The sequence below is a fragment of the Embiotoca jacksoni genome, unplaced genomic scaffold (assembly GCF_022577435.1).
Source record: "Embiotoca jacksoni isolate LCO1_2020_lvr unplaced genomic scaffold, fEmbJac1.0.p SCAF_114, whole genome shotgun sequence".
Taxonomy (NCBI): Eukaryota; Metazoa; Chordata; class Actinopteri; family Embiotocidae; genus Embiotoca; species Embiotoca jacksoni.
In genome coordinates, this window is record NW_027185246.1 from 10,478 (window position 1) to 28,014 (window position 17,537).

The 17,537-nt window shown below is 40.4% G+C and overlaps 1 protein-coding gene across 1 annotated transcript; it reads left to right on the plus strand.

Annotated features, from left to right (window-relative positions):
* The first annotated feature begins 3,959 nt into the window (after nt 1-3,959).
* On the plus strand, nt 3,960-9,623 carry LOC138194788 (CD82 antigen). Its single transcript, XM_069143766.1, has 8 exons — nt 3,960-4,141; nt 6,168-6,246; nt 6,886-6,998; nt 7,089-7,163; nt 7,824-7,922; nt 8,027-8,224; nt 8,755-8,838; nt 8,995-9,623. Exons 1-8 carry the CDS (start codon nt 4,076-4,078, stop codon nt 9,241-9,243), a joined length of 963 nt encoding a protein of 320 aa, XP_068999867.1. The 5' UTR covers nt 3,960-4,075; the 3' UTR covers nt 9,244-9,623.
* Nucleotides 9,624-17,537: the final 7,914 nt, after the last annotated feature.

Below are 17,537 nucleotides of genomic sequence, written 5' to 3' on the forward strand. Positions count from 1 at the left end.
CACTGACTGAGAGGCAGAGAGAGAGCAAAGGGGCGTGTCCTCACAAACACTCATGAAAACTTCTCCTACAAGTTGAATTTAACACGAGGTGTCTTTCAACCGGTGTTCTCGTCTGTTCTCATGTTCCCACCACAGTCTGAGATTGGTTCCCTTTCAGAACCCACTTCTGGGTTCTCCTCCTGCTCTCTGTCCTGCAGTCCATAGACAGTCTAAAAAAATGTCATAGCTTCAGGTCTGTAAAATGGTTCTGATCCAGAAGTGTCTTCAGCTGCAATACCAGCGAGTGCCACTAGAGGTCGGCTCCAAAAAGCCTCCGGCTCCATAGACTCCCATTCAACTTCTCTCATCAAATCCAAAGTGAATAAAATGTGTCCATCAGTTATCTCGGTGTTGTTAGCTAAAGTCACTCCTTCTTATTAGTTTTCTGGAGGTCCATCTGAAAATAATCCCTCATTCATTAGAAAAGAAGATTCAAGAACACCTGTTTTTGGGGGCGTGTCTGTTTGATTGACAGGCCTGTGGTGCAGTCAAGTTACAGCTATTGGTGGGCGGGACGTAGTATTGTCAGGTTTCCAATCAGATCAATCAGATCCACCGCTGGCTCCTCCCCCAGCTCGTCCAAATATGGTCACTTCCTGCTCCAAAATGCTCCGAATTATCAAGACGGTGATGGACAGAATCTGAACTGGAGGATTCATAACGTTCACAAACCAACGATGACCTCACTCAAAAAAACAAAGATATCGTGATCAGTCTTTATGGGAAGTTGGCAGGACGTGTTCAGATTTGTGCTTGTTTGTTTCTGTTACACTGACATGTTGGAAAAACCCTGCAAAACACACACACACACACACACACACACACACACACACACGTACACATTGTCCCTTACTCTACACGTCGGGATTCGTTCAATAATAGTTTGACTTACTACACTGTAAAAAATACCAATCTAAAAAAAAGTCACTAATCAGCCACAGTAGCCTGACTCTGTTTCAGTTTGGTACTTTATTGTTGGAATGAGGTTCTAGTGGTACTATAGGAGGTTCTAGAGGTACCATAGGAGTTTCAAGTGGTACCATAGGAGGTTCTAGAGGTACCATAGTAGGTTCTAGTGGTACTGTAGTGGGTTTTAGTGGTACTATAGGAGGTTCTACAGGTACTATAGGAGGTTCTAGTCACCCCTGAGGAGAATCTGATGCCATGTAGTAGATTTTAGAGGTTATTTTGTGTTGAACATTTACATGAAATTTGAAAAATGTTCTCCACCACCTTCATGAAAATAAGAGGAACATCTTTTAGAAAAAATGCCTCCAGGACCTCCTGATCTGAAGATTCAGACTGTTGAATAGGTGGTGATCATCAAACATCTGTTCCAAATAAATGGTTAAGAAGGGTTCTGCTAAACTCTGAGGGGAAAGAGCACCTACAATTCAGTTAGAAGGCAATTATCAATTATCAGTGATGTCATCAACCATCAGTGATGTCATCAACCATCAACCATCAGTGATGTCATCATTGGTTTGTGAACGTTATGAAGCCTCCAGTTCAGATTCTGTCTGTCACCATCTTGATAGTTCGGAGCGGTTTGGAGCAGGAAGTGACCATATTTGGACGAGCTGGGGGAGGAGCCAGCGCTGGATCTGATTGATCTGATTGGAAACCTGACGATACTAAGTCCCGCCCACCGATAGCTGTAACCTGACTGCACCACAGGCCTGTCAATCAAACATACACGCCCCCAAAAACAGGTGTTCTTGAATCTTCTTTTCTAATGAATGAGGGATTATTTTCAGATGGACCTCCAGAAAACTAATAAGAAGGAGTGACTTTAGCTAACAACACCGAGATAACTGATGAACACATTTTATTCACTTTGGATTTGATGAGAGAAGTTGAATGGGAGTCTATGGAGCCTCCTGTCTGTACAGCACTATAAAGAGTCACTGGGGCATCCTGATAAATCACAGATGTAACGATGATGTCACAGCTGTGATGATGACATCAGTGACAGTGATGAGTCATCAGCTTTAGATTGACACATAAGAAGTTCTGATCTCTGTTTTTAGATTGACACCAACACATCAGAGATGAGGCATCACCGTAGCAACCAGGCAGTGGGAGGGAAGGCGCCTGAAGCTGATTGGCCATCTGCCAAGCAGTAAAAACACACTGCTGCTGATGGACGTGGGAACGAGACCAAGCTGCGACCTCTGAACCACTCTCATGTCTTTCTCTTTGGCTCGGGGTCAAAGGTCACATTGACTGTTTGTATTTCGCATTAACTACAGTTGAGGTTCTCACACTCTGGTCTAAGGACCAATCAGGGCACCTTTAGGACCTTTCTGAGGACGCAGAGGGAATTTCAAGGAAAACAAGGTTGATCATTCCCCAAGTTCTGTTAGTTTTTAGGAAACATGGGGACCATCCTGCTGAAGCTCACCATGTGACTTGTTATCTGTAGTTGTAAAAAGAAGGAAATCAGAATCATAATCAGTTTTATTGGCCAGGTATGTTAACACATACAAGGAATTTGACTCCGGTTGTAACTTCAGCGCAAAAAACAGACAGACATAAATAGGCATATAGAACATAAATAGACGTGTATATATAGCTAAGAAATAAATATATACATATATACACCTAAAACAATGGTGCAATTGCACCTAGTGCAAATGATGCTGATGCGGTTGGGTCTAGTGCAAAAAGATCCAGTGATATTGAAGATATTAAGTGTTTAGCAGAGTGATGGCCTGCAGATAAAAACTGTTCTTGTTCCTGGTTGTTCTGGTGCTCAGTGCTCTGTAGCGCCTCCCGGAGGGGAGGAGCTGGTGTCCAGGGTGGGATGATCTGCAGAGATGCTACCGGCCCGTTTCCTGAGTCTGGATGTGTAGAAGTCTGAATGGAGGACAGATTGGTACTGGTGATGTTCTCTGCAGTCCTGAAGTCCACTATCATCTCCATGGTGTTGGGGGGCTCCTCCTAAAGTCCACTATCATCTCCATGGTGTTGGGGGGCTCCTCCTAAAGTCCACTATCATCTCCATAGTGTTAGGAGGCTCCTCCTGAAGTCCACGGTCATCTCCATAATGTTGGGGGGCTCCTCCTGAAGTCCACTATCATCTCCACAGTGTTGGGGGGCCTCAGCTCTAGGTGGTTCTGACTGCACCAGAGAACCAGATGTTCAACCTCCCGTCTGTATGCAGACTCACCGTCCCTGATGAGAACGATGACCGTTGGGTCGTCTTCAAATTTCAGGAGTTTGACAGATGAGTCTGTTTGCCACTTAGGCAAACTGCAGGGGGTCCAGCAGGGGGTCTGTAGTCTCCTTCAGTTGGGCCAACACCAGTCTTTCAAAAGACTTCATGACTCCACACGTGAAAGAGCTGACATACATCTTCTTCACAGATCTGAAGTGCAGTTGAAGGAAGGAAAACAAAAACTCTAACCCATCCTGCATGGTACTTTTATTTTGGTGTTTTGAGTGTTTTGAGGATCACATTTGAAAGGTCACCTTAGTTTACCTTTTGTATAGTGATTGTGATGAGGCTATTTCATTTGTTAATTCTTCTGTCACTATAGGTATTATATATTCTATGTTATCAGAGGCCTGTCACATCTACGTCATTTAAGCCTAAGATTGATGTGGGTTGATCAAAAATTGCAAATTTGATTATTTATTATAAAACCATTTACAGAACAGAAACGTGCCCATTTAAAAACCATTGTTAGAGTGAAATAAACTGAATGTCACACCTGTTTCCTTGTTCCAGTTTTACTTCCCCACAGGCATTGTGGGAAATGTAGTGTGTGTGTGTGCGTTGCCATGGAGACACTGAGATCAGTTTAATGATTAGAGACAATAAGGAAGTGAACTCTGCTCTCCAGTGTTTTGGCAGCACAGACGCGGTTCTCTGTGGGTCAGACAGAAGCTGAAGCATTCTGCTGAAGAACCCGAGTGAGAAACCTCCTGCTGTGGTTCCTCTGAACACAGACGAGTCTAAAGGAAGAAACACCTGAAGAGAGACGAGTTTAAAGGAAGAAACACCTGAAGCTGCTTGTCGTCGTTAAGTGAAATGACGCTGGAGGTGAAAATCAAGCTGCTGAAGTTCTGCTTTGCAGTTTTTAACACCATCTTCCTGGTGAGGACACTTCCTGTTTACTTCCTGTTTACTCTTCATTCTCAGTCTTCAGCAATCTCTTAAATCATGTAAAACATAAACTGACCTGAACCTGAGCTCAATAAAAGAGAAGCAACGAGAATATCGACAACGTATTATTCTTGAGGCCTCCAGTAATCAATAATAATTATTAATTTGTATCTTCTTTTAAATCAAAGTTTTTGTATTGCAGAGGTTTGGTTCTTTTTTTTTTTAATTCATGTTTTTCAACTGTTATTGATTTTTTTTCTGTGTCATTTGTTCCTTTTTTATTTTCTGTGTGAGGAAGAAAAACGATGGACATTAACAGGCAAATTTCTCTAAATGTGGTGCCAACGTTCACTTTGACTCACGAGATTTAAGGGGCCTAAGTTCAAAGGTCCCTGCTCCAACACAACACAAACATACCAAACACATACCACACAACCATCATTTAAAGAGTGCATAACAACTTATTACTGGAATGTAAAGATCCATCAGCAGATAGGTCACCGTGTTCACGAACGTCAACAAGATGAACAAACATAAATACAAAAAAATTTACCTTCTGTACACAAATAACAAGCTGCGTCCAATGAAACTCGAGAGCTCGTGGTTACAACATGGAAGGTCGTGTGCACCATACGCTTGATGTTCAAGCAGTTAAGTTGTAAAAACAATTTTGCTTGGTGACTTAGGCTCATCCAAAACTCTGCAGGTGGAGTATTAACCAGAACCAAGAGGAGAGAACACATCAGGCTAGTTCAGGCTGCTCTGTACTGGCTGCCTGTAAAACACAGGATTGAATTTAAGGTCCGCCTCCTCACATATGAAACTCTTAATGGGCTCTGACCGAGTTACATCTCTAACTCTTTGGTGAACTATGAGCCTTCAGGAACACTGAGATCATCTGCTGCTGGTTTATTGGAGGTTTGCAGCAACAGTTGGAAGAAAATTGGGGATTCAGCTTTTGTCAGCGACGCTCCAAATCTGTGGAACAAACTAGCTGTTAGATTTCAGGAAGCTGCTCAGTTCATACTTTTAAAAGAAAGCTCGGAACATATTTCTTTACATCAGCCTTTAACTAGCTTCTCTTGAAGCTCTCTCGCACCTGCCATGCTCTTGAACTACCGCACTTTGAAATGCATGTTGCTCATTTTATATTTTAAATATATATTTCATTAAAACTTAAAAAGACTGATATGTGAGTGAAAAGGGAACTTTAGTATATATGGACGGGTTGGACCCGTGTGAGTTTCTAACCGAGGTTCATCAGAAACCTGGAGGAACACTGATGAGTCCACCTTAAAGAATTTACTGAGACCACATCATAACAGCAGATTTAATCTCTGGTGTATTACTGGATAATATTATAATATTACAGACTGTGTGAAGTAAAGTTCTAGAAAAGTGCATAAGACGTACAACTGCTACAATTGCTGTTTCCACTACTTCATTTCATAAACTGAATCCTGGAGAATGACTCACATCACATCTATTTGTATTCGTTTTTATGCTTTTTCTCTGTTTCTTATGCTTTTTATCTGTTTTATCTCATTACTTTTCAATATTTTAAATGTTCCTTTATATCTATTTTTATGTGAAACACTACATGTAATTATCTTGCTGTGAAGCACTTTGAGCTGCATTTATTGTATGAAAGGTGCTCTACAAATAAAGTTTATTATTATTATTGTTATATTATTGTTATTATTAACAGAGAAAAGATGAGGCTGTTGGGAAGATCGACATTTTCTTCAGATGTAGGCTGTAATCTATGTTACGAAGACAAACTCTACGTGACTAAAACTACAATATATCAGCTGAACATCCAACCAAACATGAACCTCCACAACCTCTGACCTTTCTGTCAGCAAACACGTCACAACTCATGAACTCAAGGCTTATAGAACATTTAGAGTTTAGACGTGGTGAATAACACTAGAGGGCGCTGTTCATACGGACTCTTCTCTGCACACGATGACTATGAAAACATTTGAACAACAAGTCTGACCTCTGAACTCTGCAGGTTCTGGGTGTAAGTGTAGCCGGCTGTGCAGTCTGGATCCTGTTTGACGATGGAAGCTTCATGAATGTCATCTTGTCCGGTAACACTTCTTCACTCACCCAGAGAGATAGGTTCAGGATGTCTTTAGCCTAGCTTAGCACAAAGACTGAAAACAGGGGGAAACTGTTAGCCTAGCTTAGCAAAAAAGACTGGAAACAAGGGGAAACTGTTTGCCTCGCTTAACACATGAACGTCATCTTGTCCGGTAACACTTCGTCACTCAGTGAGAGACAGGTTCAGGATGTCTTTAGCCTATCTTAGCGCAAAGACTAGAAACAGGGGGAAATGTTAGCCTAGCTTAGCACAAAGACTGGAAATAGGGTGAAACTGTTAGCCTTGCTCCGTCACAAAAGTCTCTTTTTCATTTTGTATGTTTTGTATGTTGTTGCAAAGTTTGTCATGCTGTTAGAGGAATTTACAAATCATCATGACTTAAACACAAAAATAACTTTTTTGAGTTCAGTGGTACCGTTTCTGCAACTAATTTTACAACTGAGCTACGGTTGAAGAGGTGGCTGTTACTTGACTAACGTTACCAAGTTGACACCAAATTTTAGGGTTATTGATGTATAATCAGTTTACATCCAGTAAAAAGGGGTTGAAATGGCTTTTAGGCAAGTAGAGTGGTCAGTAAGTGTACATCTGGTGTCTAAGTGTGTATATTTATTTGTGTGTTCAGAGGAGCTGCATGTGGTGGCCGCGGGGCTGCTGGTCATCGGTGGAGTAGTGGTAGCCATCAGTGTCGTTGGATGCTTCGGAGCTAAGAGTGAGAAAAGATTCCTGCTGCTGATAGTGAGTCACAACAACATCTGGAAGTTGATTTTATACCTGACACACACCTGGAAGATTGTGAGCTCCAGTCCATCTGCTCTTCCTCCTCAGTACCTGGCCTTCCTCATCATCCTGCTCCTCAGCCAGCTGTTCATCACACTGCTGCTGCTCATAAATGGAGACAAGGTGACAACACCTGCACTGTCAAAACACCGCCAGCAGGGGGCTCCAACCTTTTCTCCTCCGAGACCTGATGTGAAGTAACATTTATTCACATAGCTGAGCTCCACCAAACAGATGAATCAGCTTCTTTTGTCTGAACACTAACAAACTGATACTCTGTCCCCTGAACAGCATATTTTATGTCATAAAACCCGGTTCACATATTTCTTCTGAAGTTGGACAATCTGCTCCGTTAATATTTGACTGAAGTGAATAATTTGTCATTCTCCTGATTCGTGTTCCCCTGTTTCATACTTCATTACTTCTGACGTCGTGTCACGAAGATTTCTTTAAAGGTGAAAACCTGAATACCTGATGTCAGGTTATACATGCAGCTGTTACAGATGTTTGTCAGGTTATACATGCAGCTGTTACAGATGTTTGTCAGGTTATACATGAAGCTGTTACAGATGTTTCTCAGGTTATATATGCAGCTGTTACAGATGTTTCTCAGGTTCTACATGCAGCTGTTACAGATGTTTCTCAGGTTCTACATGCAGCTGTTACAGATGTTTCTCAGGTTCTACATGAAGCTGTTACAGATGTTTCTCAGGTTATACATGCAGATGTTACAGATGTTTCTCAGGTTATACATGAAGCAGTTACAGATGTTTGTTTTATCAGATTGGACGGGGTCTGAATACAGCTGCGGACCAGGTGATCCTTCAGTACGGAAACAGCAGTGACAGACAGGACAGACTGATGGACAACGTGCAGCACTATGTGAGTCTCTATGCTGCTATTCTCCAAAATAAAAGCTCCTTATAAAACGTTTGTGTCAGAAACCGGATTGATTTATTAAAGCACACTGACTGATTGATTGACAGGGGGACTGCTGTGGCAAGACGTGCCCTCGTGACTGGCTGAATAACTCTTACATCCAGAGTTTGAACCTGCAAAGTCCAGACGTGCTTCCGTGTTCCTGTTTCAAATCGTACCGTCGCAGTGTGAACTCGTCCTGGTGCTCCGAGATGCTCAACCTCACCGAGCCGCAGCACGGACGAGGAAACGGCACGTTTACCGAGGTACTGCAGTGAATGTACTTTACACAGTACACAGCACAGTAGACAGTTTAAATGTTTTATAATTATAATATAATTATTTTATATATTTACGTCCGTGTAAGTTTCATGCCTTCTAAACGTGTGATAGCAACACGGGTCCTTACAGCTCAACGTGTAACTCTCACGCCTAGACGTCGCCAAGCGTGGCTATCTCACGTTTTGCTGTAGTGGATGGGCGTGTCTGTTCCACGCTTTGCCGTGATACTGGGTTGGATGTTGACACGTATCAGAAGAATGGATTCTTCATCCTCACCTTTTCGTCAGAGACAGTTTGATGTCTTTTGTTCCTGAAGGTTCTGGACTGACGGACCTTCAGGTGTTCATGATGGACTGTTGGTTCTCAGCTGAGTGCTTCTTCACATTAAATAAATGACTGCAGTAATCTTATGGTGTTATTTATATTGTGTTGTGTTTTTTACATTATGCGATGTTTGTGTTGTGTTGTTTGTCTGCTCTTTGTTTATTAGGACAATGTTTGTTTGTTGTTGCAGGGCTGCGGTCAGAAGCTCAGTGATTGGCTGCAGGAGAACACCGTGACAATCGTTGCCATGGACGTCAGCCTCATGTTAGTCCAGGTAACACAGCGGAGTGCAGGTGACCTTTGGATCCTGCTGCGAACTACACGGTTGTAATGAGGACAGCGGTCTCTAGTGGGCGTTAAAGAGACGTCAGTGTTTCCATTTCACAGTGGTTTGTTCACAACACTTGTTGCTGCTGTTTAAACTCTGCAGGTGCTTCAGTTCATCATCACCGTGCATCTTTATCAGGCATTTGGCAAAACAGCATTTTTGAAGAGAACCAATCTGCTTGTTGGTACAGACCACGCCCCTGATGATGACCCAGCCTACAGACAGCAGAACTATGCCTACCTAGAGGCTGATGGTGGTCTCATAGACCGGAACCAAATGGTTCCTTATCCTGATGACCAGAACCAGAACCAGGTGTACCTGAGTCCAGGTCAGGGTCACCAGTTCCACTGAAATGAACTGACCAAAACCTTGAAACCTTTAAAAGAACTCATGTTTCCCTCTTAACTGCTGCAGAGTGGGAGAGACTCTTGGAGTGCTTCTCCATCAGAAAAGTTCTGGTTCGTGGCCCGGTTCTGGTCTGGTACTGTGAAAGTTATACCAGAACCAATGCGTCATGCTAACACTTTTCAAACAGCAAATTTCAGGAAAAAAAGATAAATCAAATCAAATTCCATCGTTATATTGTTTGTATTCCATCTGTAATTGTTGTTCTTTTCAATTCAGTTCAAACAGTCACATGAATCAACGGTTGATATTACGTAGATAATGAATACAGTCCAGACCAATCGTATGTAATGTTTTCATGTTCATAAATAAAAAGGAACCCTTAACTGGAAACTAACTTTCAGGAAACCACGTTTCTGCAAACAGCTGATCTCACGTCACATATTTATTGTCTTTTAGACGAAAAACAAACAACCTGAGGCTCATAAACAACATCTACCTACTCAAAACAACAACAACAACAACTACCCACTGTCAGATAGAAACAGTTTACATCATCACTTAAAAAGAAACATGAATCCAGGTTTCACCGTTAGTCTGACACCTTTAAAGCAGCAGCAGCTTACGAACATCTGTAACATTAAATTATTTGTGTTGATGGCAGCAGAAGTGTTGATGGTAAACACACGTGTTGATGGTGAACACACGTGTTGATGGTGAATACATGTTTCGTGTAAATCAATCATCATGAAGAGAAAACATAAAGTTAGGGCGTTAAAACTTTGTTTCTGTCCTGACACTGAGTCGCTCTCACTTCCTCTGATCCTGCCACAATAAATGAAGCCTTCCGGTCCAACAGCTGTTCTGCCAGTCTGAACTGGATCAGTGAGTAACTCCATCCATTATCTATACACACTTTATCCTGATCAGGGTCATGGGGGGTGGAGCCTATCCCAGCTCACTTTGGGCAAAGGCAGGGTTCACCTGGACAGTCTGTCAATAAAAGAGATAAATAAATACAAAAGGAGCCAGAGATTAAAAAAAAAAAAAAAAAAATTAAAATTAAAAAAATTAAAAAATCAGTACAAGATAACATTTGGTAAATTAAATATAAAATACTTGTGCTTTATTTGATTAAAAAATATTTTTCAGTATTAAATCTGCATTCATGGATTTTCGCTGAGTGACTGCATTACTGCAGGAGAACTAAAAACAGGAAGATTCTCAGGCAGCTTCTGCATGTACATCAAATATAAACATATCCTCGGGAAGAAGAAGTTATACTGAATCTAAAAATGTGTGTTTCATGTTTGTTCACATTTGATTGAATTATGTCCCAAAGTAGGACAATATTTGGCTCCACCTGCTGGCAAACAGCAGGAACCAACTCTGATGTTTACACAGTACGAGCATACCTTCACGTCACATACTTCACCTTTCTCCCACACAAACCTTCAACTTTCCCGCTTCCTGCTGAAGATGCGCCTCACAGTTTGATAACTTCCGGTTTAAGATACATTATTACATTACATTTCATTTAGCTGACGCTTTTATCCAAAGCGACTTACAATAAGTTCATTTCAACCATGAGGGTACAAAACCAGAACAACAGGAATCAAGAAAATACAATTTGATACACTTTGGAAACATACATCCACTAGCAGGGTCACATTGTGGGGACTCCCCTTCCACTTTGGGAAAAAAGGTGTTGGTCCTTCACACTTTAGGAGAAGACTTCTGTCCTCATGGGTCAGACGTCCAGAGGGCAGTTTGGCTTGGTTAAAGTACGGATCATGGACAGTTCAGGTCCTCTTAATGCACGACACTGATGGGTCCTCACAAAGATAGATGTACAGAAACGTGTGTTTGTTATCTGCGCAGTGCTCCCACCTGCTGGCCCCAGCAGAGAATATGCTGGATGGATTCATGAACTGAGGTGAAGTCTGATGGAGGTGAGGAGGAGGAGGGAGGATGCGAGGAAGAGGAGGGTCCACACCCTTCAGAGTCCTGGTTTGATCCCTTCGAAAGACACACATCTCTAATCAATAAATCGCTAATCATCTCTAATCAATCAACAAATCTCTAATCATCTCCAACCAGTCAACAAATGTCTAATCATTTTTAATCAAAACATCACAAATTATCTGTAATCAATCAATACATTTAATCATCTCTAATTAATCAACAAATCTCTGATCATCCCAAATTAATCAATATATCTTAATCATCTCTAATCAATCTATAAAACTGCCTTCCTCCCTTTTCCTTCTTCCATTCTTCTTTCCTTCTTCCTTCCTTCTTTCCTGCCTTCCTTCCTCCCTCCCTCCCTCCCTTCCTTCCTTCCTTCCTTCCTTCCTTCCTTCCTTCCTTCCTTCCTTCCTTCCTTCCTTCCTTCTTTCAGTCTTTCATCCTCTCTCATTCTGTCTTCCTTTCTTTTATCTTTTTCCATGTTTAATTAGTTTTTCTTCTTTTCCTTGTTTCCTCTTCCTGTTTGTTCGACTCAGACCAGGTGACTCACCAGGTGTTGCAGCAGGTCTTGGTTCAGTATGATGACTTGACACCGAGCTTCAGGACAGAACAGTGGGAGCTTCTCTGCATACACCTGATAGTGTGCCAGTTTGTCAGCCACCGTGTCGTTCTGCAATCAGGAAAAACACAAGTTTGAGCCGAAGAACCAACAAAGAGCAGACAAACAACCAAAAAACAATCAACAAACAACCGGCAAAGAACCGGCAAAGAACCAACAAGAACCAACAAAGAACCAAAAAAGAACCAACAAGAACCAACAAAGAGCACACAAACAACCAAAAAACAACCAACAAACAACTGACAAAGAACTGGCAAAAAACCAACAAGAACCAACAAAGAACCAACAAGAACCAACAAAGAACTAACAAAGAACCAACAAGAACCAACAAAGAACCAACAAAGAGGAAACAAACAACCAAAAAAAAAATCAACCAACAAACAACTGACAAGGAACCGGCAAAGAACCAACAACAACCAACAAAGAACCAACAAAGAACCAACAAGAACCAACAAATAACCAACAAAGAGCAGACAAACAACCAACAAACAAACAACAAACAACCGACAAAGAACCAGCAAAGAACTGGCAAAGAACCAACAAGAACAAACAAAGAATCAACAAAGAACCAACAAGAACCAAAAAAGAACCAACAAAGAACCAACAATGTACCTTCATGACTTCATTAAAACACCTTTGCAATGTATTTTGTCCATTTCTAATCATCTCAACAACTGCAATAAAATATTAATTTAAAATTAAATATTATATAAATATAAATATTATAATATATTTAATATTAAACAAACCTGAAGTAATAATATGAATATCAGTCTTTTTAACATAAACTTAATTATTACTTCATTTAAAGGACATGGAATAACTGTAAGAAACTGGTTTGTGATCAGAATAGTTGCACAGAATAAATCTCCATTGCTTTCGTGAAAACAGACCAAGGTTTACTTAAACCGGGATAACTGGAAAATACCGACTTAATCCCTGATCCAGGTTTTGTGAAAGAGACATAATTTGAGCACAAATGGATGCAAACCACATCCTCATTGTTTGTAGTCATTTCCTGCGTCCTTTAAAAAGCTCCTCCATGTGGACAGAGATCCGCTTTAACAATTTTTTTGTTGTCTCAGAGTCTTTGTGTTGTCCGATGGAGATGTGGGTGCAGGTGCAGTGTGAGGTGTACCTGGCTCAGGGGGTCGTCCTCTGTGCAGGGATGGACGGGCAGAACTCCTAGGTAGTTCTGCACCAGAAATAAAGACAGAAGCAGGAGTCATTCGAACTCAGAACGGGAGACATTTGTAAAAATGAAGTTTTTTTTGGAAGGAAGTTTGGTGGGAAACCTGCAGAGAGTTCTGACTCACCGACTCTTTGAGGCAGCTACTGTACTCCTGCAGCGCCGCCTGCAGGTCATCAATGATACTTTGCATTTGGTCTGTTTTGACTGTTGGTAAAAACCTTCCGACAGCAAGCTCCGCCCACAGCCCCAGAACCAGGAGAGGCAGGTACCCAGAAGGCACTAAAACCAGAAGGGCAGAGGGGTTTTTTAAGCACTGAGTTGCAGGGAGTCTCCTCACTGAGTTGACTTGTTTTATAAGACTGAACATGGAACTCTCTGCTGTGCAATAAACACAAAATTACTTTAAAAACAGATTCTGGAAGTACAAGCTGTGCTTGCTGTAAAAACGTCCTACTGGAAACAACACTTAATAATTGGTTAACCTGTGAAAATAGCTTATTTGAAGTACAATCAGTTTGAACAGCAGAACTCTGCACGTCCACATATTCTGACATTATGTGCAGCTGAACACATCCCGACTGTTAAAAGCAGCTTGGCTGCACATACATACGTCTCTAAGGATTTCACTCTGCCTGACCTCAGTGGGGATGACAGCCCCATAACACAAGGAGACAAAGAAAAGGTTCACTGACTTGTTGTCTTCTGATGGAGGGATGCAGAAGCTGCGATGGTCTCTGATCTCTGATCTCTGGTCTCTGGTCTCTGATCTCTGATCTCTGGTCTCTGGTCTCTGCGGTCCTGTGGAGGTGATGTGCAGCCTTCATGCTGCTGATGCTGATATTTATCCTCCATCCATCCTGAATCAAAGTGTGTTCTGAGGAAACGGTGTGTCGACTTCTAAGAAGTTTGACATCAGTTTTTTTCTGCTTAGTAGGTTTCCTTGAGGCCTCAGAGACTCTCAGTGCTGAGTCAGACCCCGGCTGAAGGTGTGTCCTCCGACTGTCTGAACGTTTCATCAGCACAAGACACACTCACACAACAATTACATTAGTTCCATTAGTTCCAACAGTTACAATAGTTACATTAATAATAATCAACTTTATTTGTAGAGCACCTTTCATACAAGAAATGCAGCTCAAGCTGCTTCACAGCAAGATAATTACATGCAGTGTTTCACTTAAAATATAGAAAAGAAATTAGATGAAACAAATAAAACGTATATGAAACAAGTTGGATTTGGGTCATTCTCCAGGATTCAGTTTATGAAATGAAGTAGTGGAAACAGCAATTGTAGCAGTTGTACGTCTTGTGCACTTTTCTAGAACTTTACTTCACACAGTCTGTAATATTATAATATTATCCAGTAATACACCAGAGATTAAATCTGCTGTTATGATGTGGTTTCAGTAAATTCTTTAAGGTGGACTCATCAGTGTTCCTCCAGGTTTCTGATGAACCTCGGTTAGAAACTCACACGGGTCCAACCCGTCCATATATACTAAAGTTCCCTTTTCACTCACATATCAGTCTTTTTAAGTTTTAATGAAATATATATTTAAAATATAAAATGAGCAACATGCATTTCAAAGTGCGGTAGTTCAAGAGCATGGCAGGTGCGAGAGAGCTTCAAGAGAAGCTAGTTAAAGGCTGATGTAAAGAAATATGTTCCGAGCTTTCTTTTAAAAGTATGAACTGAGCAGCTTCCTGAAATCTAACAGCTAGTTTGTTCCACAGATTTGGAGCGTCGCTGACAAAAGCTGAATCCCCGATTTTCTTTCGGCTGTTGCCGAGAACCTCATTAGTTACATTAGTTACAACAGTTACATTAGTTACATTAGTTACAACAGTTACATTAGTTACAACAGTTACAACAGTTACATTAGTTACATTAGTTACAACAGTTACATTAGTTACATTAGTTACAACAGTTACAACAGTTACATTAGTTACAACAGTTACATTAGTTACATTAGTTATAACAGTTACAACAGTTACAACAGTTACATTAGTTACAAGTTACATTAGTTGCAAGTTACTTTAGTGACATTAGTTACATTAGCTACAACAGTTACAACAGTTACATTAGTTACAACAGTTACATTAGTTACATTAGTTACAACAGTTACATTAGTTACAACAGTTACAACAGTTACATTAGTTACAACAGTTACAACAGTTACATTAGTTACATTAGTTACATTAGTTACAACAGTTACAACAGTTACATTAGTTACAACAGTTACATTAGTTACATTAGTTATAACAGTTACAACAGTTACATTAGTTACAAGTTACATTAGTTGCAAGTTACTTTAGTGACATTAGTTACATTAGCTACAACAGTTACAACAGTTACATTAGTTACAACAGTTACATCAGTTACATTAGTTACAACAGTTACATTAGTTACAACAGTTACATCAGTTACATTAGTTACAACAGTTACATTAGTTACATTAGTTATAACAGTTACAACAGTTACAAATTACATCAGTTACATTAGTTATATTAGTTACAAGTTACATTAGTTACATTAGTTACAACAGTTACAACAGTTACATTAGTTACATTAGTTACAGCAGTTACAACAGTTACATTAGTTACAACAGTTACAACAGTTACAACAGTTACATTAGTTACAACAGTTACATTAGTTGCATGTTACATTAGTGACATTAGTTACATTAGTTACAACAGTTACAACAGTTACATTAGTTACAGCAGTTACAACAGTTACATTAGTTACAACAGTTACATTAGTTACATTAGTTACAGCAGTTACAACAGTTACATTAGTTACAACAGTTACATTAGTTACATTAGTTACAACAGTTACAACAGTTACAACAGTTACATTAGTTACAACAGTTACATTAGTTGCATGTTACGTTAGTGACATTAGTTACATTAGTTACAACAGTTACAACAGTTACATTAGTTACAACAGTTACATTAGTTACAAGTTACATCAGTTACATTAGTTACAACAGTTACAACAGTTACATTAGTTACATTAGTTACAGCAGTTACAACAGTTACATTAGTTACAACAGTTACAACAGTTACATTAGTTACAACAGTTACATTAGTTACATTAGTTACAACAGTGACATTATTTACAACATTTACAACAGTTACAACAGTTACATTAGTTACAACAGTTACAACAGTTACATTAGTTACAACAGTTACATTAGTTACATTAGTTACAACAGTTACAACAGTTACATTAGTTACATTAGTTACAACAGTTACATTAGTTACAACAGTTACATTAGTTACATTAGTTACAACAGTTACAACAGTTACATTAGTTACATTAGTTACAACAGTTACATTAGTTACAACAATTACAGTTGTTGTGTTTTTGTCATCACAGAATTTCATGTTTTCAAACAGGCTTTTCTTCATCAGCAGTGACCACAGCGACTCACTCTTTCATCATCCTCTTCATCACTCAGATTTCTGTTGAACATGTTTCATCGCTGGGACTGAGTGACGAATGAGACCTGAAGGAAACAATCCAGCAGACTGTCCTGTTTTTTTCCTCTTCATCACCTCCTCTCTGAACCGCTTCTACCTTCCTCTTCCTCCTCCTCCTTTCTCTCTGGGTCTCATTCAGTCTTTGATTATCTCGTTATTTTCTCATCTCTTTCTGTCTCAGCTCGTCTCTCATCCGTCTCAGTATCATATTCAACATGTTGAACTGGGACCAGTCGTCTCTATCATATTCTCTCGTGATGAAGATAAAAACCTTCCTGTGGCTACAGAGAGGAAACGTTGCGTCACCACTCGGTTTCCCCTGAAGTGTTGAAACACGTTACAACAGGATCTGCTGACACGTCGCTATCTGCAGCTCCTTCCTCTCATTCATCTAGCTCAACGTAAAGAACCATTTCACTACTTCTTAAAGAAAAATGTCACAGTGACCTTTGACCCACAAAAATCCTCATTGAGTCCAAGTGAGCATTTGAAGAATTTCCCTCCTTGGGATATCACACAATTTCTATATTTCTTCATTAAAAACCACAGCTGTGTTCATGTTTCATCATCTTTTCGCTGACTGATGAGTCAGCACAGGTCTGTGCCCCCCCCCCCCCCCCTCACCTGCCCACATGCAGGAGCTGTGGCCCCGCCTCCTCTTTCTGATAAACTGCTTCCTGTCATGAACTGCAGCCCAGGGCTCAGTGTATTTCCAAGGAGGTGACTGACTTCATCACGTTACTGTAAGTTAGATTCTTGTACAACCGTTGTGAGCGTGTCCGTTCACACCTGGCCAGGTGGACAGGTACCTGCAGCCTCAACCTGCAGCACCAACCATGGCCAACACTTCAGCTCAGACTCAGGAGAAACACTTTAACATCTGTTCTTCACTTTCATAGAAACACAAATTTCAAGTTGAAGAAGCTTAAAACCTGCTGATCAGACAATTTCTGACAAATTACACAAACAGAGTAAATGACCAGAAATAAACAGCTTGACCTTTAACCTCATGTCGTGTCTGTTTCAGGTAGGACTTTC

Bases quoted from the DNA above. Each gene is read 5' to 3' on its own strand.
- LOC138194788 (XM_069143766.1), top strand. From the start codon at position 4,076: ATGACGCTGGAGGTGAAAATCAAGCTGCTGAAGTTCTGCTTTGCAGTT. The intron at 6,999-7,088 runs GTGAGTCACAAC...CTTCCTCCTCAG, and splicing joins AAAGATTCCTGCTGCTGATA to TACCTGGCCTTCCTCATCAT. The intron at 8,839-8,994 runs GTAACACAGCGG...TAAACTCTGCAG, and splicing joins TCAGCCTCATGTTAGTCCAG to GTGCTTCAGTTCATCATCAC.